Below are 23,422 nucleotides of genomic sequence, written 5' to 3' on the forward strand. Positions count from 1 at the left end.
GACTACAAACTGCGAGCAAATGCATTTTTAAAATCTGCTATCAATTCTTTCCTAATTCATTTCATATATAGCCCTACCTGCTGGATTCAGCCTGCCCCATGTGGAGTGCTAGAATTACTGCTCTATTCATCCAATGAATGCAATTTAATTCGGGCGGATGAGCGTTCCAGTCAGCCTTGATATATGATATATGATAGTTTATTTATATAGCGCCTGTACACAATGTGTTTCAAAGCGTTCACGACGAGGGAATATACAAAACATTCTTACGGGCTATGAACAACAAGAATGAGTAATTAACTATTGTACTCGGCCTAGCGACATTTCAGATAGCCTTGCCAGTATTCGAGCCTGAAATGGGTAGGCTTCACCCGTCTCTCTGCCCCATCCCCAACCTCAATATAAATCAATATATACTACAATTAGCCAAAGGACGAAACATCTCATCACCCACTCACCTGCCAACTATGAAGGTCTGTTTCACAATCGCGCTTTTATTTTAAATGTTTTCATTTACAACGTTGAAGCGCTTTCTAGGATCGTCAAGGCAGGGCATAAACCAATGTTTGAATGTAAGATGTGTGGGGAGAACAAAGAAAAGCGTGTAACACTGCCCTGTTCAGAGATGTACATACAGGAAAAAGAAGGCAGTGCACACAAAACAAGCCAGTTTGGCCCCAGTAGCACAGGATAACTGCAGACATGCATAGGCTTCTAATGATCCAGGTGTTTGACCATTCAGGTCACCTGTACACAATCCAGGTGATTTAGCATTACCCAATACTCGGAATTACTTCGGATCAAGTTGGATTACATCAGAGTATGTTAAATGATGTCATTATAATTTGGGCGTCAATGAAAAACTAATGTTTATGACTGGGGCATAAAGGGCACGTTTACCAACATGCCCAGCCTAACATAAACTGGAACAAAACACTTTACAGATTAAACAGGTGAACGTGTTCTCCCTCCCCCTACCCCCCTTGAAAAGAGCACCAGCAAAGTCCTTTTATTCAGACCTGTCCTGGAGGATCCATTGTTCGGTAATCAAGCCCCTAAAAGCCACACTGGGTTAAGTGGATTACATTTCAGACAAATCACTATCACACGACACTGTTCTATTAAAATTGATTTTTTAAACAGCCTCAAATAACCCATTAACTTTCGGCAAACTGGTTTTGGCGGTAGACATTGGTGTTCTAAATCACTGTAGTGTGACCGCTTTGGTAACAATCAGCATTTCTGGACTAGGGCAGATTTAAGGTGTGGCAAATGCCATCACCTCTCGGCCCAAGAGATTGAGAGCCAGGCTGCCGTCACCAAAGCCTAGGCCGAAAAAAGGAAGGCATGGTTTTCCTGTAGTGCTTTGCACGTGCAGCATGCTTGCTATTCTGTGTCCCATCGGAAAGATCGCCCCCATGCCTTATCTGCAGCTCAGCCATATTCTGGGTACACATCCAGTAAACGGCCTTACTTTCTCAGCATGAACATCGTCGGGCTGAACATTCAGTGAAGGACTGAATTGCTTTCACAACATGTAGTGTAGCCCCATTTACAGATGTGTGACTGCACTCCTATTACAGCGGTGCCCAAGGTACCGTTTCTGCACAGGTTCCTCTTAAACGACAGGAGTGTTGCTAGGTTTGGAAAAGATCTGGGGTCAGGCTAATGTCGGGACTCGGGGCTAGCTAGCCTTTTTGATTGTAGCCTCTGAGCTTCTATCCAGAGCTACAACAAGATCCAGGGTTATAGCCCCCTCAGCCCCCCCCTCCCCCACTAGCAATGCCTCGGACCACAGGCCTGGGAGACATTGATCTTGAAACACAATAGTGCCCTGTGTCATGTTCCATAGAGGCCCAATTCTGTGCGTTCAATATTAAGACTCCCTCACCGAGTCTGTGTCCCTCATTTACAATTTGGAATTCAACATTTTAATACTTACGAGCTGGTTGGTCACTCCTCGTCTGCTGAAGCGACTCCGCCGTGACTTCTGTACAAGTGCCATTAAAGCCTCGACCGCCTACAGACTGATCCGTCTGAAAATGCAGCGTTAAATAGTTGCCAGTCGATTGCAGAATAATACCCTTCTCATCGCCACACAGGTTACCTATATGGGAAGAAACATAATGTGCAATTTGCTCGTTATGTTAGACTTCAGTGGCCATGGGAATTCAAGCAAAAAAAAAATGAAATTCCCTCACTCTGCACCCCGTCTCTGCCCGTGCCCCTCATGCGCAGTATATGTTTTGCTGCAGCAAACGACAGCCCAGGAAGCAAAAAGCAGAAGCCTTCAAGTTTTGATCCATGTTCTTGAATAACCTACGTCCTACGATCATCACAGATGCACATTTAGACGACATGAAAGGTACATCTCACCCATTGCCACTGATCCAGTTAAGCCCACTCCTCTAAGGCTATTGATCACCTTGAAGCATCATTGTGTCCTGCTCTTGCCTATTCAGTGCTCCATTGCTTGCACACAAATAGAAATGAGCACTCGGGATGGGGCAGAGCCAATCAGGTTCTGCAGATTGCAGGCTGACATCTCTGATCTCAGCCCATGTTCCACGCTGCTTCCTTCACCACTGGCTGCCATCTGACCCCACCCTCCCCTAAAAAAAAAAAACATTCCCCCACGCCCCTCCCCTGGCCCATGTACCATATTGTTGTGCCAGCAGCACCCACTGCTGCAACTTACAAGCCGCTCGCTGTTCCAGGCCACCATGGTAAAGGAATAGGGGCTCCGTATAGATCCCTGCATTCCACATCCATGACGGCCATTTTAGCATAGGATTTTCATTCATTGGATGGGACGTGCACAGCATCCCTTTCAATGAATGAAATTAGCTTTTTTTTTTTAACACCCCGGTTACCGTTTTGGCAATCCGAGGTGCTAATAGTCGTTAACACCCAGTTCCAAGAGCTGGAACGGGGATAACGTCCCGGTGTCCTAGTTATAGGCCCTTGTGGTTCCAGCCCTTACAATGGGGTGCCAACACCATATTAAAATATGTTACCTCAGTTATCACATTAAATGCCTGCAAGAAAGTTACAAAATAGCAACACAAAAATACATAAGGATTTGTAGCTCAGTATCAGAAAAAACATGGAAACCGTGTACCTTTGGTTTTACAAAGCAATTATAAAAAGCATTCTTGTATTGTCATAGCACTGTTAATAACTGATGTTGCCACATAATTGTTTGCGCTCGGATTCGCCCAAACGGATTTGACCATTTAGCCTTTGTTTCCCTCAAACGTCGTAATCCTGGCCAATACTTTATCTGTGCATCATTGGACCAATAAATACTTAAAATGACATAACCTGTGTTTAATCTGAGGTTCACAGTCTCCAAACATAGTAACAGAATTCAGCTTTTAAATAGAATTGATGGGCAAATCTGAAGGTAATAGGTTACGTTTTTAAGGGATACCAGGTGAGTCTTTTGTTTGTGTGTTTTATAAATACAGTAGGTGTTACAGTTCTATATTGCCTACAAAACTACTATACATGTAATGAGGATTAATATTTATTTTATTTTTTAGAAAGTGCGTTTGGCTTACACAATGAGCCTTAAGCACTACCAATCAATACAAAGGAACCAGACCACATTTCAACAAACATTTTATAATAACATTGATCACTACAAACAGATCCAGTAAAATGTAATCACACAATTACAAAATATTCTTAAGAGCTTCATACTGCTGTCTTAACCAAAGGACGTAATTCTTACAACGGAGAACGAGATCTACATTGCCGAAGAGACCAAGCCATATTAAAGGGTTTCAGTTCCCATTCCCAGATGGTAGACAGCTGTAATCACCAAAGATTTGGCTGAAAGGATAACCCAAAACTGATCAGAACGAATGCTGTCTGGTAAGCTGACAAATGTCCCATATCCCCCAATATATCGTTCAATTAGGCAAGGGCAGCTGGTCAAAATATGCTTAGCGATTTCGATCTCTTTATATCAGAGTTGACATATCCTAGACTCTAGGGGAAAACCCTTCTAAGCACCACAGTATTCCAGAATAGGAAGAATATTAAATCTTAAATATAAAATATACTAAGGGCAGTGCTACATGATTTAGTAAGGTAGCTACAAGGGAGGCCGGGAGAGAAACTCTGCATTACAAATTGCACTTTGTTAAAGTTAATTTCATAATCGATTGAGATTGATCCCAAGTATTGGCCTTCAGTTTAGAGTAAACAGTGGCTTCTTCCTCAGCAGGGATGATAATGTCAATTGTCTCTAAATGGCCATTAACTGTGGCAGGTAACTCACAATATGCTTGGTTCGCCAGGCCTAAAACATTCCTTTCCGGGCAGAGAGTCCCAGTAAATAGTGCTCCCTGCCTGCAGCACATGTTATTTTGGCAAGTAATTTGCATTTGGCAATTTTCTAAAGGGACATGAGGGATGGGAGCCCTAACTCGACTCCCAGTGCCTCTACCAGCACCGCACAAGGTAGAGCCAGTGAAGATAGCATAAGTTTGCCTTCCACTTTACTGAGCCACTGGACATGGTCAGGCAAGACCTCAAGCCCGTATAACACCCCAGGGATTACACACTTGTTATAGATAACCAACAAGCCTTCCACAGAATAACCACCTTTCCTGGCAATATCATTTTTTATAACCTTCCAGTTCCTGGTAGACTCCAGGGAGAGGAGCTTACCATAAAAATAGACTGAAGGGAGATTCTTAATAGGCATTCTTAAATAAGTGCAGGATTTAACAATTTCGAAGTTTCTACCACCTGCCCCCATTTGCTAGGAAAATTCCTCTTTTGCTACACCCTTTCTTGCCAATAATCATAAATTTAGTTTTTCACTGATTTATCTTCAGGCTATTACCAGTAGCGTAGGCGCAAAGAGCAGCCATTGATTGTTGCAGGCCCAAATGTGCTTTATCTAACAGTATCGTCGGCATATGAGAGCCAAGCAATGCTCTCACTGCCGAGTTCGGGTGGAACATTGTGGCAATTGCGTAGCGTGTCGTTCATTTCAGCCACATATAAATTAAAGATTGATGGGGGCAAACACGCAACCTTGCTTTAGTTCAGAATTTTTGCTGAATGATTTGGATATATCGCCTTTCTGCGATAATCTGATAGTCACTGAGGTGTCAGTATATCATTGTCCGAGAAAGAATAGCAAGGGATCAACACCCCGACTTTCCAATTTCCCTCAAAGCCTGAGGTGAAGCACCCAATCACATGCTGCTTCGTAGTCAAAACACAAATTGAGGTGGCTATCCGCTTGTCAGTTAGAATCTGCAATGAGGTACTTTAAAGGTCTTCTGAATCCTGTTTGCTGACTTAATTTAGAGGCTTCCGTCCACTTAGCTGATTTAATAAGAGGGTGGAGAATATTTTGCAGCTGGAGTCTAGCATGGCCAGCAGGCGGTAGTAACTAGGTTCAGGGCATTGCCCATTTTTTTTTTTTTACACAGGAATTATATCTCACACTGTTTTATAGTGTGCCTGAACAAATCCTATAGAAACAGAGCCCAAAAGCTAGTATTTTTAATGACTGTATTGTCAATGCTGTCTGGCCCGGTAACGCTGTACGCTTACAATTGCCAATGGTTTCTGCTATGTCTTCTAATTCAAAGAACATGATGTTCTGTGCAAATCTGGAAAGATCCCTATAGGGCTCAGTAAAGGCTGGCTGTTCAATCGAAAATCGGCTCTTTATGTAGTTACCTCAGGTGTACTCCGTGATGCAATTAATTTACATGGGACTCGGCAGCCTTAAAGGTGCAATACAAGTGCCAACATTGTGTCTTTAATAACCCAAATATCTTCCAATTAGTGTTTTTCAAATTATGTTTCTATCCATGTACCCAGTTTTTGTTTTAAACTTTTTTATTTAGCTTGGCAGCACAGCACAGACATAGGCGAGGAATATACAAAACAGGTACAATACATTAGCAGTATAGATAATACAGGTATGCAGGATCAATTTACAGTTTGATTATACACTTGGGAGATACATGCAGAGTGGGTGCGGGACTGGAAAGACAACAGTTCAGGAAGGGGAACTAGTGTGTGGGGGTGGGAGCCGGGGATGTGGTACCCGATGCAGTTTCCATAGTGGACATATAGGATCGAAATTTGAGCCAAATATCTCTGGGTCTTGAGTGAGTGGGCTGTAGTAGCGACCAGGATTCCTCGGTGTCTGAAGCCCAAGTGACCGCCCTGAGCCATTAAGCATGAGTGGGTGGTGTGGGCCGAAGCCAGCACAGTAGAACGGCCCGCACTGCGAGTAACATGCAGAGGCCGGCCAGTTTTTTGGAGTCACGGCGGAGTTCGGGAAAGTCGTGGAATAGACATCTCATTGGGAATGGGATGATAGGATGCTCAAGAATAGTCGACATGGTGGCACATACCAAATTCCAGAACTGGGTGAGTCGGGACAGGACCAGATCATTTGAATATAGTCGGCAGTATCATAGCCACATCTGGGGCATCTTGGGGAGTCGTCATTAAGCATGTGATGAAGTCTGTTTGCGGTATAGTGGTACCTGTGGAGTACCTTAAACTGAATTAGTTTGAAGCGGGAGTTGAAGGATACCCTGTGTATGCGTGCGCACATATGAGCCCAACGTTCTTCGGTCATTTCCAACCCAAGGTCATCTTCCCATGCGTGTTTGTTTGGTGAATTCTGGGGTGGTCCTAGTTTGAACCATGGTATAGAGTCTGGATAATTTACCCCTCGTGGGCATGGGGGAGGTTAGCTCCACAATTGCAGGATCATATGGTGGTACCGCTGGGAACATAGGGTGTTTGCATTTAAGGGTCTTCCGAAGAGATGAGTACTGAAGCGATACAGACAGACTCTGTCTCAGGGACAGTGGGAGGTCTGGCCATTCAATGAAGTTGCCCTGCTCAAAGATGTCTCGGATCAACTCATATCCTGCCTCGGCCCAACGGCGTACTACGAGTGGTGGTACATGTGGGACCCCCGGGAGGAAGTTCGAGTGGGAGGTTACCATGGAATGGATGGGCAGTGCCGAGTAATTTCCATGCTTTTGTTAGGGCCAGGGACGTACAGGCCACCAGGTCAAGGGAGTCCGGGACTGACGGAATCGGAATGGGTTGGACAACTAGGGAACGAATATCCCGGTCACCAACCGCTCCTTTTGAGAGCCTGACATGTGGGGGGCAGGGGGTCTAACATATTGAACCAGAGTGACGTGAATTGGACTTGCGCTACCATTTATAGAAATCAGGAGCACCAAAGCCACCACCCTCTATGGGGGTGGACAGGGTCCCGAGTTTAAGGCGGACCGCACCCGAGTGCCACAAAAAGTTGTTACTCGTGCAAGTCAATGTTCGCAAAAAACCTTCAACTGGCCATAAGGGGATGTTAGTGAACCTATACAGAAGTTGGGGCAGTACTATCATCTTTAGTATCCCTATTCTGCCTGCTCGGGAGATCGGCAGCTTACTCCAGCCCAGTGCTGGTAGTTTTCTTCAAAGGTCAATTCAAAGTGACAAGCTATTTCTATTCCAAGATAGGTGAATTTGGACTGAGTCCAAGTGAACCCCAGAGTGTCAGTGGGGGGAGGAGTGCAGTCTGAGGGGGAAGAGGGTGGATTTAGTGCAATTCACTTTAAGTCCAGAGATGTGTCCGAAGCGGATAACATCTTCCAATATTGGAGCCAAATTGATGGAGGGGGAGTGGTTGAAGAGAAGCGCATCGTCGGCATACAGGGACACTATCGGACTGGCCCGCAGTTCGTAAACCTCTATGTGTGTGGGATTGGCGTAGCATATCCGCAAATGGTTCCATCGCTATGGTGAAAAGCAGGGGTGAGAATGGGCAGCCCTGCCTCATCCCCCTAGCGATCTGAAAACGGGGAGAACATCGGTCCTCAGTGCGGACCCTGGCAACTGGGTCGGAGTATAGTAGTCTAACCCAGGAGAGAAAGGAGGGGCCGAATTTGCATTTTTCAAGAACCCGCCAGAGGTACTTCCATGAAACCGAATCAAACACTTTCTGCATTTCGAGAGTAGCGGCTACTGCGTGAACATTTGGGGTTATTCTGCTAATTATATTAAAGAGGCGCCTCAGGTTCAAGGAGGTGGAGCGTCCTGGAATAAAGCCTGCTTGGTCAGGATGAATAATATGCGGCATGTAGGGGGCCAGGCGTAGAGCTAATAGTTTGGCATAGATTTTGGCATCGTAATTAATGAGCGAGAGTGGACGGTACAAACCGCATTGTGTGGGGGGTTTGCCAGGTTTGAGTAGGACAGTTATCGTGGCTTCGCAGAGAGAGGGGGGGGAAATCGCCTGTCTCCACTGATTCCTCCCAGAGTGCTATTAGGCGGGGAGTAGGAGCGATTTGTGGCGTTTATAAAATTCAATTGGGATGCCATCGGAGCCTGGGGACTTCCCTTTGGAAAGTCTATGGCATCTGAGAACTCCTCAGGGGTGAATGGCGAGTCAAGAGATCCAATGGTTTCGGGGGAAAGTACGAGAGGGGAAGGGCATCAAGATAGGAGTCGATCACCGATATCGGAGCACTGTCCGCATTGGTATATAGGGATTCATGAAAGGTGAAAAATTTTGAGTGGATATCTTGCAATGAAGTGGCTAGGGAGCCATCGGGTCTTTCCACCCCAGGAATGTGTGGGGCACCAAGCTCGCGCCGGAGAAGCCTGGCCAGGAAGTGGCCCGGGCGTTCACCCTCACCATATTTCCTAGCAAGGCCAGGGCTGTCCAAGAATTTTAGTTTGCGGTCCACCAGGGCACCTATGGACGCTAGGGCTTCAGGAGTTTGGTGTAGCGAGCATTGGGCTTCCATGTTCGATAGTTTGGACTCGCTTTCAGCGATGTCCTTTCGGATTGTTTTAAGGATACCATTTTCCTTGGATAGTGCTATGCCTCTAATGCAGGCTTTGAAAGATTCCAAAGAGTGGCCTGTGAGGGTACCGAGTCAGTGTATTTCAAAGAACTCTTTGATGGCTATCTCCAGTTCGGAACTAAATACAGGGTCAAGGAGAGAGCGAGGCTTCATCCTCCAGTGCCTAGTCCGATCGCGGACTCCAGCAAAAGGTAATGGTCACTGGTGAATGGTCAGACAGGGTTCTAGGAAGGATCAGTAGCCGCAACACACTTAATCAGCATATCAGAAACTAGCCATCTGTCGATTCGGGAATAGGAGTCATGTACCGAGGAGTAGGAGCGGGAATCGGGATAGAGGAGCCTCCATGTGTCGACCAGTGCAAGCCGGGGGAGAGATGACAATGTAGTATAGGCTGCTTTGGTAAGTTGACGGGGCCTGGAGCCAGATCTGTCCAGGTTCACGTAAAAAATGTTATTAAAGTCACCCCTCCAGAGTATTGGTATTGAGGGGAAGCTATCCAGGAGGGACGTGAGATGTAAATAAAATTCTGGATCATCAATGTTAGGACCGTAAATGTTCAGTAGGACCACCTCCCTGTTCTGAAGAATAGCATGGAGTAGGACATCTGCCCTGGGGGTCAATCTGTGAGGATATAAGATCGAACTTTAGGCTCCTGTGGATTAGGGTCATGACTCCACAACTTTTGGTAGAGTAATTAGTGAAGTATCTTTGGGGGCCCCACGTTTTTGAGAATTTTTCACAGTACTCAGTACAGGCGTGTCTTGATTTTGACCCCATGACGTTCAGGTTGCAACTGTAGTTGTCTCATTTTCTTATAATTACCCAGACCCCACACGTTCCAGCTCATGAAAGTTAAGTTCTCTTCGGTTAACAGTGTAGAAATGTTAGTTAAAAGTCAATATTTGACGGTACGGCGGTCCCAGAGACCAATGGAATGGTCCAGTAGCCCCACAACACCACCAGTTCAATGTTAGCTCGCACTCAACCCTCACTGCAGCCACCAAGCCTTTTATAAACATAACACCCGACATGACCCATCCTCACCCACATCCCTCCACCAAACAGAGGAATGATAACCCCATACCCCATTAACCAAATCCAAACCAATGGCATCAACGCCGGGGAGCCTGTGAACCGGCCTGGTGGCGATGCTCCGAACCTAGGGACAATTTAAGGATAAACACGGTGCCTGACAGTGACGTCATCTGCAAATTGGGGAGGATTTTGTACGCATAGATATGGCACGGTCGTACAATGGTAAACCAATTTGTTCTTGGTTGAGAGTGGTAGACTCGTAAGTTACTGACAGAGTAACTGGTTTTGGTAACCTCTCAACAGAAAGTCATAACAGACAGAAATATATGGTGTAGCGGGAGGTTTAGCCAGAGAAGCGTTAATCAGTGAACATGGAGGCCTCCTCTGGAATTGTGAAAAAATACACCTAGTTAGAGTGTTCAAAACGCAGCTTAGAGGGGTACAGCATGGAGTATTTGACTCCGTGGTCTCTTAGTCTCTTCTTTACCGCCAACAAGGTCTTGCCTTCCTGTTTGACAGCCACTGGGAAGTCGGGGTATAGGTGTATTCTGGCACCCCCCCCCCACAGCAGTTCGCCCTTAGTTCTTGCAGCTCTGAGGAGGGCATCTCTATCTCGGAAGTTCAGGACCCTAGCTATAATAGGGCGCGGAAGCGCTCCCGGCTTGGATTTAGCTGTTAAGGCTCGATGAGCTCTCTCTATAGCGAACTGCGGGGAGAGTCAAGGAGTGTCAGCAGTGTGCGCTCGATATAGTCCTCCATCGGCTCAATGACACCATCTTCGGGGACACCGATATTGTGAAGGTTGTTTCATCTCGATCGGGACTCGAGGTCCTCATTCTTCTTCTCGACCTCAAGGACTCGGTTGGAGAGAGAGGATACCTGTGTACGAAGGGAGCCCAGGTTATCCTCAGTGGCGCTCACCCTCGCCTCGAACTCTGCCACCTGGCCGTCAGTCCTCTCAATGTGGGCCTTGGAGGATATGGTGCTATTCATGTCATATAGTTTGGAGTGAAGTGTGGCGCAGCCCTTGCGGATGAATTCCATCATGCTCTGGGGGTCAGGAGGGACAGACGATGTTGGATTAGTTGGAGACTGCTCCGGCGCCTCTTCGTCCGATCTCGCTGGAGTTTTTGCGAACATATTGATGGAGCACTGTTTTTTCCCTGCTCCTTTGGTCATGGTGCCGAGAGAAGTCCTGAATGAGGTGAGAAGGAGGCTTGTGGAGACCAAGAGTGGTGCAGGCAAGTAGCCCAGTAGGATGCAGAGTGAGAAAGAGGCGCCTCATGCGTTGACAAGGCAGCAACTACCAGGGGCACCAGTAGAATGTAGCGTCGACCTCTCTGTAGTATCGGGGGTAGCCAGGTATTGCAAGGAGATGAGCTGACTTGCCTCGTCGACAACCGTGGTTTGCGTGGTGTACCCAGGGCGGGGGGGTGGGGGGGATTAAGAGAGTTAAGCAAGGGGGCACCGGAGCCCAAGCGCTCGCCCCCGCACAGTCTCGGTAGTCCCGGATGAAAGACGCATTCAATAGGATCCTGGAGCGCAATGGGAGAGAGGCAAGCGGTATTCCAGAGCCCCCAATCTGCGCGAGGCTCCTGGTGCAGGTATTGAGGATTGCTGAGGATCAGGCAAGACGCCCCGAGTCCACCACCCAGAGGGCAGCCACACCAGGGACCAGCAGCTCGAAAGTTTGGGGAAAGAATGGGGGGCGCCAGCCCCGCTATTTCGCTGGGCTGTGAGTGTCTGGCCTCCGGATGTCAAGAGTGAGCAGGGGGGCCGGGATGCACCCCCCCGCAACGTTGATCCCAAAGCGGTCGCCTCAGGATTAAATGGCGTGCTCCTGAGGGGCTACCATACAAGTTATGGGGCAGGTGGCTGATCCGGGGCAGCACCGAATTGCAGAGTCGAGTAACGCCAGAGCCGGGTCTGTGACGAAGCACCCGTGCCCCCCACTGCAGCACCCCCACTGTATTAGTAACCAGGGGTCCCGTGCCCCCTCCAAGGAGCGTCCTAGGGAACCAGGAATGCCCCCGATAGTGAGTGAATGTTCACAGGGGGGGCGGAAGAAGCCGACCGCGCTCCTGGTGCAGGGTGGAGGGGCAGTGGGAGAAAAAGGATATGTCTCTGCGGGAGGAGCAAGGGGGGAGCAAGAGCACCGCAGAACTCACCGTGCCCGGCGGGGGCGTCTTATGGGCAAGCCACGGGCCTAGGCTCAAACAGGTCTAGCGCCAGAGCAGGGCCCGGGTCACAGCACGCCACCCAGGAGGGGAGCGGAGCAGTCCACTCTTTAGGATGGGTTACCAAGCCCCGAAGCAACCGGCAACGTGGGTGCTTAGCGGGTGCCCCCCCCTCAGGGTGTTATAGTTTTGTGCCTCTGTCCTTGGGTTACCCCCCCACCCCCAAGCCACACAGTGTTTCCTTCGTAGGTCACACAATAGTCCATGTGGCCGTGTGTTTGATGGGGGTGCACAAGATATTTATTCATGCCTGTCGTACCCCATAACTGCCACGGCCAGTATATTTTTATCTTACGCTGTCGGGGGAGCGTTGCATCAGGATTCCATTTTTGTGCCGCGTCTCAACCCCGGCTGTTGAGGTCTCGTTGAGGAGGGGGGGCAGCCCGCCACGGGTCAGCCCCCTCATGTGCCACTGTAGATGTTTGTGTATGGGGGGTGGGGGCACATCCCACCGCCACAGTGGGGCTTGCCCCATCCCTTCAGGCGGACATCGGCCCGGGCCACAGGGAGCCCGGCCGGTCACGGATCCCTCAGCCTCGCAGGCAACGCCGCGTCTCACCAGCGGGCCAGAGCCCCAACACTTGAGCTTCTCCCTCCGTGGCTCCGCTGCCAGGCTGCGTGGATGTGGACGTCCGTCCCCCGCCGGGTTTTCACTAGGCCAGAAGGCTGTTCTCCAGGCTGCAGTCCAGGACGGCTCCCTCCCTCCGCGACGCAGGGACCGTTAGCTTTGGCACGCAGCTTCTCGGCTGTTGGCGGGTGGCCACGGCCGTATGAGCTTTCGTTCTCTGGGTTCCCAGCACAGTTTCTCCTCCAGACTCAGGCCGGGTGATCCCCAGGTCAGCAGCTGCAGAATCGTTCAGTTGGGTTCACTTAGATAGTGCACCTCTGCAGGAATATCGAGTAAGGAATCCACCGGCCACGGAGCTCACCATTCAAGCGGCCATCTTGTTCAGCGCACAACAGCGCCCCTTGTGTACCCAGTTTTTAAATCTGGTGCGCAGCACTGCGATTCGTTTCACCTTGTCCTGCTTAGAAACGATATTCTATCTTGAGATTTGTTGTGTAGCAGAGCGCAGCTTTTTTTTCTCTTTTCCCCTTGTACGTAACAATCTAATAAGGTCGGGTGAGTTGTCATTTTGGAAGGGAACCACTCTACGAAGGGGATGAGGCCACACACCATCTAATATCCCACTGGTTATTTAACAAATTGCATCAGGGAATACCCACAATTGGCAAAGATTGAGTTCACCTTGATGACATTTGACTCCGACCAGACAATTGTTTCCCTGTTTGTTAAGGAACAAGTTACATACCTGTAACTGTTGTTCTCCGGCATGGGTCTGGCATGGATTCACATGCTCATGAATATTCCCTGTCGTCAGGCTGGGAATCCTCGGTAAAGAAAAATCAGTATCAGTTTCGTTTCTGATCTGTCATTCGTAGTAGTAACCAATCACTGATCTCTGCGTCATACTGACCACAGCCAATGACTGCCATCTCCCTAAGCCCCGCCTCTGGCAGCCATCTTCAGATTTGGCAGCACGTGAAGAGGCAGTATGACCAAGTGAAGAGCCGCAGAGGGGCAGGCGGGAGGGTTTGCATGTGAATCCATGCCAGACCCATGCTGGAGAACAACAGTTACAGGTAAGTAACTTGTTCCTTCTCCAGCATGGGGTCTGGCATGGATTCACATGCTCATGAATAAAATAATACATAGCAGTACACATGCACAACCACGGCACATGCACGTGCCGTGGTTGTACACATGCACAACCACCTATTACTAAATATAACATTAACCTAGAACACCTCCGACCCAAAATATGCCGACCACTGGTAATCACCGCCCCTCTCAGACACCAACCACACCATAAAATCAATAAACTTATAGCCAAACCTCCGCTCACAGCACAGCTAGAACCTGAACTAAAAGCTGCTCTAATCAATGCCAGATCATTAGTCGCCCATGCCACTGACATAGCAGATATCATACGGGATAATAGCCTTGACTTCATTGCCATTACTGAATCTTGGCTCCACGATGCAGCAGGTCCGGCTCTCACTCTGGCAGTCCCAGAGAATTATACCATTCTCAGAGCTGACAGACCAGACTCGCGCGGTGGAGGAATTGCAATTATCGCCAAATCTAATCTCTCTATGAGAATCACACCCACACCCTCCCTCAAATCCTGCGAGCTTCTCTCTATCAAATTACCGACTGCAAACTCCCAAACACTAAATATCCACCTTATCTATAGACCCCCTGGCCCCGTCAGCACCTTCACTGAAGACATCACCACTGTTATCTCTGAGAAGCTAAAAGAATCCTCCCAAACACTAGTACTAGGAGATTTCAATCTAGGGCTCAACGATATCAACGACCATCATGCTACTGCCACAGGCAATACTCTGTCAGTGCTAGGCTTCACGCAGTTCGTGAATACTTCCACACATATCAAGGGAAGAACACTAGACTGGATTGCCAGTCACAACTGCTACCCCTCTATAACAGCCATCACCCCCCAAATATGGTCTGACCACTACCTTATCTCTTTCACCCTCAACACCAAAAGACCCACAGTCTTAACACCCACGCCAGCCACACCCACCTTAACGAGAAACAAGAAAAACATCACAGCCGACAATATTCTGCCCCACATCCTACCCAAACTAAATTCCCTACCTGACCACTCTGACCCAGGCATCCTAGTGGATGCATTCAACGCAGCCATGTGCTCTGCTCTTGACAGTATTGCTCCATTTAAACTTCGGATCAGTAAACCCAAAAAGCATTTGAACTCATGGTTTACACCCCACCTAAAAAACCTAAGACTACAGAAGAGAAAATGCGAAACAGCTTGGAACCGACATCCGACCGCTGAAAATAAAACTAACCTAATTAACATCTCCTCGCAATACAAAAGAGACATCATCCTGGCCAAACAAGAAACCTATAATAATAGGATCTCCCAATCCAACTCCAGCATGAAGGAGCTATTCTCCATCCTAAAGGAATTGGAAACTCCTATCACAGTACAGGATGACTCCATCAAAGACAAAACTTGGTGCACAGACATACAACTGGCACTATCCAACAAAGTATCCAACCTCCAAACAAAAATTGCCCTAAAGAAAGCCTCTCTGCCAACTCAACCTCTGATAGTCAAAATTCCCTCATCCAACAACCCAGAATCCACCCAATTCCGTTTCTCCAAGGTCTCAGTAATTGAGGTAGAGAAGACCATTTTGACTCTCAAACCTTCTAATTGCAAAGGCGACCAATGCCCCGCACAACTGATCAAGGATGCGGCTAGGGATTTAGCCCCCTTTATCACAAAACTTATCAATGCCTCCTTTACTACGGGCACCATCCCCCACAATCTAAAGGAATCTTGGGTACTCCCCCTCCTAAAAAAGCAAACATTGGACCCCAACATTCCTACTAACTACAGGCCCATCACCACGGTTCCCTTCCTACTAAAAATATTAGACAAGGTAGCATACACCCAAATCCAGAACTTCCTTGAGATGAACCATCTCCTCGGCACCCGCCAATCCGGTTTCCGTCCGCAACACGGCACAGAGACTGCCCTTATCGACCTAAAAGCCCAAATAGATTCACTCAGAGACGAGGGAAAACTAGCTCTCCTCCTCCTTCTAGACCTCTCAGCCGCCTTTGATCTGGTGGACCATAAAGTCCTATGTAATCACTTGGACTCGGCTGCCCACTTCTCAGGGGAGGCTATAGTCTGGATTCAATCATTTCTTAGTGACAGGACCATGAGGGTGTTCTCCCCCGCAGCGGCAGCAGACCCTATCCCAATCACCTGCGGAGTGCCCCAGGGATCCTGCGTCTCGCCGACACTCTATAACATCTTCACCAAGCCACTCTTTGACGATCTTGATAATCTGGGTATCACCTACACTAACTATGCAGATGATACTCAGATTCTCTTACCACTTACTGGGGATTACGTCGAAGATCTGGCTCTGGTGAATAGAGTCTACAGCATCGTTCAGGCATGGATGGCCAACCATGGCCTATGCTTGAACGATGACAAAACAGAGCTCATCATCCTGGGCACGGCAGCCCGTATCTCCAAACTTAACCAAAACTACTCCGCCTTCATCATCGATGGCAACACTATCAAGGTCGCCAGAGAAGTAAAAACCCTAGGTTTTTACCTTGATGCGACACTATCTTTCACCAAACAGGTGAACTCACTGTCATCATCCACTGCCTATACATGCAAGTTAATACGAGCTGGGAAACCATTCCTTTCAGAGGACAGCTGTCTTATTCTAGCTAGAGCCCTCATTTTATCGAAACTAGATTATTGCAACGCCCTCTACATAGGGACTACCAAACAAATCATCCACAGAATCCAAGTGCTCCAAAACAATGCACTTAGAGCGGCCCTAAGTATCCCTAGAAGTGCACACATTTCAGAAATAAGACGAAAACACAAATGGCTTTCCACCCAAGAAAAAATCAACCTTAAATCTGCGTCCCTTATCCACAAATGCCTAAACAACAAAGCTCCCCGATACCTCTCAGAACGCTTCAACAGGAAAAATCCAACGAGACTCACAAGGACAGCCAGCCCCAACTGCCTCCTAGTGCCCAGATTCAAACTAGCCACCATTGGAGGTTCCAGCTTCCCAGTTAAGGCAGCACAGTTATGGAACTCCCTACCCCTTGCACTCAGATCTGACCAAACCTTCAATAACTTCAGAAAGAACACCATAAAATGGCTTATTGAGAATGCGACATAGCGTATGTCACTTTATACGTAACGTCTTCTTATAATGTTTGTACTAACCTGCTTTTACTGTTTGATCGCCATAGATTTGACTGTTTAGCTACGCCTTATCTGCACTTGCACTTGCCCTACCCTGCAGATTCGAAATGTCCACTATGCCTGTAACCTGTAACGTTAACTAATCTGTAACCTGTAAACGTTAACTAAGCTGTAAACCTCCTTGTTCTCTTGCGCCCTGCTACCCTAGGGTCTGGTGCGCACAATAAATAAATAAACAAACAAACAAACAAAACAAACGGGAGGTGGCAAAGGCTCAACATTAAGCATTACATCAAAACTCAACATTAAGCAATTCTTACCTCCTCACCAGGCTCACCTTAGGCGAACAGGTTGCGCAGCACTGCTTGGCCGACCCTGGACTCCTCCTTGGAATCCCGATCGACGCAGTAGAATTTCGTGAAGGTGTGCGTCGACCTCCACATAGCAGCCCTGCAGATGTCCAGCAAGGGCACACCAGATAGAACGTTGTGGTAGCTGCGATCGCTTTGGTGGAATGGGCTCTCGGACGGCCAGGCAGCGGTCGGTTTGCCAACCGATGGCAGTACATGATACAGCCGGAGAGCCATCTGGAAATGGAAGCCTTCGAGAGAGCCTTCCCCTGATTGACAGGTCCAAAGTTCACAAAAAGTTGTGACGTCTTCCAAAAACTCTTCGTGCGGTCCACGTAGAACTTCAGCGCTCTAGCCACATCCAGCGAGTGCAAAGTCCTTTCAGCCGGCGACAAAGGCGACGGGAAGAAAACAGGCAACACCAAGGGTTCGTTGAGGTGGAAGTCCGACGGCACCTTGGGCATGAAGGAGGGGTGCGTCCTGAGCACTACTCTCGTGTCGTGAAAAGTCAAGTACGGGGGCTTGCAGGAAAGGGCCTGGATCTCTCCCACCCGTCGTGCGGAGGTGATGGCCACAAGAAACACTGTTTTCCACGACAAGAACTTCAACGGAGCCGAGTGCAGAGGCTCGAACGGAGGTCCCATGAGCTTGGTCAGCACCACGTTGATCCGCGTCCACTGGCAGTTTGATTGACAGGGACGCTGACAAGTCCAGAAGGTCCGGGAACCATATCTGCCTCGGCCACACAGGTGCGACGAGGATCATCCTGCACCGTGACCTCTTGAGCTGGTTGATGAGCCGGATCAGCAGCGGCAACGGAGGGAACGCATATAGGAACAGGCCCTCCCAAGGGAACAAGAAAGCATCGCCCATGCTCCTCGGCTGGGGAAACCTGCTGGCGAACCTCCGGCACTTGGAGTTCGTCGCCGTCGCGAACAGGTCGATCTGGGGTGTGCCCCACCGTCGGAAGAGGCGGTCCACTAGATCCTGTCGTAGTTCCCACTCGTGGCACGAGCGCAGCTCTCTGCTGAGCGAGTCGGCAATGGTGTTTTTTATTCCTGCCAGATGAAACAGCACCAGAAACATCCCTTGGGCGACAGCCCAATGCCACAGATCCTGTGCCTCCTTGGACAGGGCTGGGGATCTGGTACCGCCCTGCTTCCGGATGTAGAACATGGTGGTGGTGTTGTTGGTGAAGATCCTCACCACCTTGCCCTTGAGGGACGGAAGAAAGGACCCGAGGGCCCAAAACACTGCCTTCTGGTGGCCCGGGGTCTGGAAGTCCATGCCCGCCGTCAGATGCGCGCGGGTGCCCCACCACCGGATCGCTCGTCGGAAACTCTCGTCGAGTGTGATCCTGTCCTCGAAGCTGCCCGTCGTCTGGATCCAGCGCGCATCCAGGAACTCCTGCAACGGGCGCATCCGGAGCCTGCACAGGCGGATGAGATAAATGCAAGAAGACATCATTCCGAGGAGGGACTTGAGACCTCACCCAGGCCGCGTCCGCAACCGGCATCCGCTGCACCTTGCCCAAGATGGCCCTCGTCCTTTCCTCCGCAGAGGCCAGAAGCGACACACTGTTGAGCTTAGCTCCCAGAAACAGTGCATCTTGCGCGGGCACCAGGTGGGACTTGGCGTAGTTTCTGGAGAATCCCAGGTCCGTGAGTAGTTGGACGGTCCTTGCCGTGTGCTCCACGCAAGCTCCTTCGTCGTTGCTCGGATGAGCCAGTCGTCCAAGAAGGGGTAGACATGGAGCCCCTCTAGGCGCAGCCGTGCTGCCACCGGTGCGAGGCACTTGGTGAACACCCTGGGTGCCGACCTCAATCCGAAGGGAAGGGCTCTGAACTGGTAGTGACGCCCTTGGACCACGAATCTGAGAAACATTCCGTGTCCCTTTAGGATGGGGATATGGAAGTAGGCATCCTCCAAATCCAACGATGATAGGAAGTCGCCCTCATCCAGTTGACCCAGGACGTGTTGGAGGGTGACCATCCGGAACTTCTGTGCCTTGATGAATTTGTTCAGTCGTCGTAGGTCCAGGGTGGGACGCCATCCTCCCGTCTTCTTCTTCACGAGGAAGTATCTTGAGTAAACTCCAGAGCCCCGAAGCCTCTTTGGAACGAGCTCGATGGCGCCCTTCTTGAGCATCGCCTTTACCTCCAAGAGAAGTTGAGGGACGTGATGTTCCTTCCTGGCCACAGGGGGGACGCGCGGGCACCTCTTTAGAAACTCGAGCACGTGACCCTGAGCCAGGGCGTCGAGCACCCAACGGTCGGTGGAGATGGACTCCCACACGCTGACGAAGCTCGCCAGCCGGCCTCCCAACGGGGTGTTTCGGTGGGGGCCCGACCACACGGCCGGTTCAGTCCTGCTTCGATGCGGCTTTGCCGCCTTGTCCTCCTTGGCGACGACGGCGGGGTCCACCCGACTTGCCTCGTCCCCTGTAGGCTTCCTGTGACGACGAACGGGCCACTTGACGATAGGTGGAAAATCCGCCGCTGGAACCTTTGGAGGCACCCCGTTTGCCTCCACCGCTCCGAAAGGGCGGCTGTCGTTGGTGTTCTTCAGCAAGAGCCCGGGCCGTCTGTGTCCACCTTGATGGCTTGTAGGGAATCGTCCACTGTTTTCCCAATCAGGTTGCTCCCGTCGAACGGCATGTCCAAGACTCTGGTCTGCACGTCCTGACGGAAGTCAGTAGCCTTGAGCCATCCACGCCGTCTAAGGCACACGCCGTTGCCCAACTGGCGAAATCCAGTGTCAGCGATGTCCGTCGCTATCGTAATGGCGTGGTCCGACACCACTTCTCCTTCCTGCAAGATCTCTTGGGCCTCCGCCCTCTTGTCTGGTAGGAAGTCCAGCAGGGGGGCGAGTTTGTACCACAACTCCCTGTCGTAGCGGGCTACGATAGCCAAGGCGTTGGCAGCCTTAATCGTCGTTGCTGCCGATGAGATGACTCTGCGTCCGATCGTGTCCAATTTCTTTCCCTCGCCGTCCGGCGGGGAGGTTGACGTAGAGGCCGCACCCCTCCCCCCCCGCTTTCTTCCTGGCCGCCGCGGAGACGACCGAGTCCGGAGTCGGCTGTGCCCGAAGGCACAAGGGGGCCGTGTCCGGGACCCAGTATTTCTTCTCGTACCAATCCCTTCTCGCCGGCGTTGTGGATGGGTTCTTGAGGACGGAGAGACCCTCATCCAAAATATCGTCCAGTAGAGGTACAGCGAGGACCGTCTTCCTCTTGGTCTTGCGCCGTTGATAAAGGAAACCTTCCTTCTTCTCTTCTGGGCAGAGCCGGAAAAGCTCGGATGCCCTGGCGATCATGGCGTGAAACGATCCAATCTCGTTGGGCAGGGAAGACGGGAGATCCTCGTTGCAAACCTCATCGTCTGTACCCGTCGTGGCCGTGTCAGTCCCCGTATCATCCCCACGTGTCGTGGACGGGGAGGAGGGCTGAGCAGGGCGCGATGGTTGAAAAGGAGGTGAAGGATGAATCCTCCTTCTCTTAAGAGGAGGGCTCCCAGAAGGGCCTGGCTCCGGGTCCCCCGTCGGGAGCGGTTCCTCCGTTGGTGGTAACGGCAGTCTCGTCCTTATCTCCGAGCACAAGGACTGTATAGCCAACAAAATGGCCGCCGAGTTGTCTTGCAGCACTGGTTGAGGGTGTTCGATGGGCAATCAGGAGCCCCGTCGGCACCCTCGACGTTCTCGTCTCCCACGTCGGGGTCCCTCCCGACAGGATGGTCTTCTTCCACGCCAGCGCCGTGGCCTAAGACTTCGATCAGTTCCTCCTCAGAGGTTGAGGCCGAATCCACGACGACCTCCTGCCCCCCCTTTTTCTTCTCCGTCGGAGGTTTCACGGGGGTCCTTTCGATGGGCATGAAAGAGGACTCCCTCCGTGGTGGCAGGGAGATTCTGGGCCCCGAGGTCGCCACCACTGGTGTAGCCTCCACAGGCTGAGCCAGGGCCGCTGCGACTGTCTCGATAGAGGCCTTGGCCGGATGGATCAAGGCTTTCACCACCTTAGGTGCGCTCACTGCCTTCTCCTTGGGGGGAGGGTCACCACCTCGCTCCCCCTCCGATGGGGCCTTTGAGCACGACCGGGGTCTCTCCAGGAGCTTCGCCGGGTGCTCGGCCTTCCTCTTACCCGAGCCAGAGCGTTGGCTCGTGGTTGATGACGCCGGGGAGGATGCGCCCTGCCTGGCGCCTGTAGAGCCCGACCGTTCGGCGCTCCCGGTGCCAGCGGACTTGCGGTGCTTGGCCTTCTGTTGGACCCCCGTCGCCGGGGCGCCCTCAAAGGTCTTAGAAGACCGCTCGGACTTCTTCTTCTCGCCTAACGGGCTCTTCCCTTCCAGCCAGTTGGCAAGACGCAGATGGCGGTCCTTCATGGTCCGCTCCGACATATTGCTGCAAAACACAGTCCTTCTCCACGTGCGTCTTGTCCTCATGCAGGCAGTAAAGGCAAAGGGAGTGTTCGTCCTCCTTAAAGACATTCTGAAGCTGGCATCCAGGGCAGACCCTGAACAGCTTTCCGGGCGTCGAGCTTCCCTTCTCCTGGGCCATGCTCGAGAAGGGCCTGAGAAACTTCTGGAGTCCTCCAAAAGCGTGGCTCGACGAAATCTTCACCCTTGAGGGGCATAGAAGAATCCGACACGGGTCCCCGTTGATCGGATAAAGAAACGGTGGAGCTTGAGGCTCTTTTGACCGAAAAAGAGAAAATGTTCCTAAGAAAAAGCGCGAAAAAAGCACTAAAGCTCGAGAGCAATAGCACGAGGATCCCAACACTTGAACGTGCGGTAAAAATCTGAAGATGGCTGACAGAGGCGGGGCTTAGGGAGATGGCAGTCATTGGCTGTGGTCAGTATGACGCAGAGATCAGTGATTGGTTACTACTACGAAAGACAGATCAGAAAAGAAACCGATACTGATTTTTCTTTACCGAGGATTCCCAGCCTGACAGGGAATATTCATGAGCATGTGAATCCATGCCAGACCCCATGCTGGAGAACTAATACTTTCGCTGGTTATTTACAACCTTCTTGTTCGTTTAATAAGTACATTCAATGTTGCATGATCACCAAGATCTGTGAAACAAGTTTTAAAGGCATGATCAGTGAAAACATATCAACACGATGCACTTATCCCGTTACTCAAAGTGGCAGTCACACATTTAGAATTGCTCCTGCCAGGAACAAGGGGCATCAGGTCAAATTCCAACAGTAAGTCTGCCCATAAACAGCCTTTCATTTTTCATACCTTGTGTAGGCGAGTTGCCACAAGTGTCAATCTCACAATCAAGGTCCCCAGCCAATGAGACTCCTCCATGCGAGAAATAAGAACTCCACTCTAACAAAATCTTTCTAACATTAGCCAATAACTGCGGCGTCAGGGCGTCACCAGGTAGGTCATATAAAAAGGTAAAGACCAAGGTTTTGGAATTTGAAAATGGCACATCGTTCACACCACCACATAGGCGATTCGAATACCCACCCTCCATGTGAAATTCATTTGGGCACAGGTGAAACTTTACACCAATGAAATGGACTCTTAAACTGACCCAAGCGGCAGTGACAGCAGCACAGCATATCACCTTGCACACATGCCACACAAAACGTCATCTTGGAGACATGCATCTTGAAGGAAAACGTCTGAAGAGTAAATCAGCTCCTGGCCTTTTGGATTTTGTAAAAATTAACGGTAGCCAAGCGTGTTCCAAGAGAAGGTTAATCAAAGAAGTTGTTTCCACGTGTCAGATGTGCTTAACTTCACCATTTATAGGCACCCCAAAAATCCTCTGGTAGATTGATAAGGCACAAGTTACTATTTCTTCATCGCACGTACATTTCCATTGTCTATCTCTTTCAGCATCATACACACCTTTTTTCCTTCAGAAAGGGTTTGCCTTAAAAACTTAATATCTCTGGATCTCATCGCCAAAATGCACAATGAGGTTGGGTTTTCTTCTTCCTGTATTGCTCAAAGACACCCCCGGTGTCTGGAAGCAAGATAGTTGAGCTTGCAGTCACCGACACCAGGTGACAGGCCTCCGTCTGAATATCACAAATGTTTTTACAATTCAACTAGACCCAAAGCAGGTTCGGGGGCCATTTAACTCACCCGTGGAATCAAGA

The 23,422-nt window shown here is 50.0% G+C and overlaps 1 protein-coding gene across 1 annotated transcript in view; it reads right to left on the minus strand.

Annotated features, from left to right (window-relative positions):
• OVCH1 (ovochymase 1) overlaps positions 1–23,422 on the minus strand; it is a 1,424,491-nt gene that overhangs the window by 96,894 nt on the left and 1,304,175 nt on the right. Inside the window, exon 30 of the mRNA XM_069628530.1 lies at positions 1,943–2,107. Coding sequence (XP_069484631.1) covers positions 1,943–2,107 — 165 coding nt within the window. The remainder of the gene's footprint in view (positions 1–1,942; positions 2,108–23,422) is intronic.

The sequence above is a fragment of the Ambystoma mexicanum genome, chromosome 12 (genome assembly GCF_040938575.1).
Source record: "Ambystoma mexicanum isolate Mex_15411 chromosome 12, UKY_AmexF1_1, whole genome shotgun sequence".
Classification (NCBI taxonomy): domain Eukaryota; kingdom Metazoa; phylum Chordata; class Amphibia; order Caudata; family Ambystomatidae; genus Ambystoma; species Ambystoma mexicanum.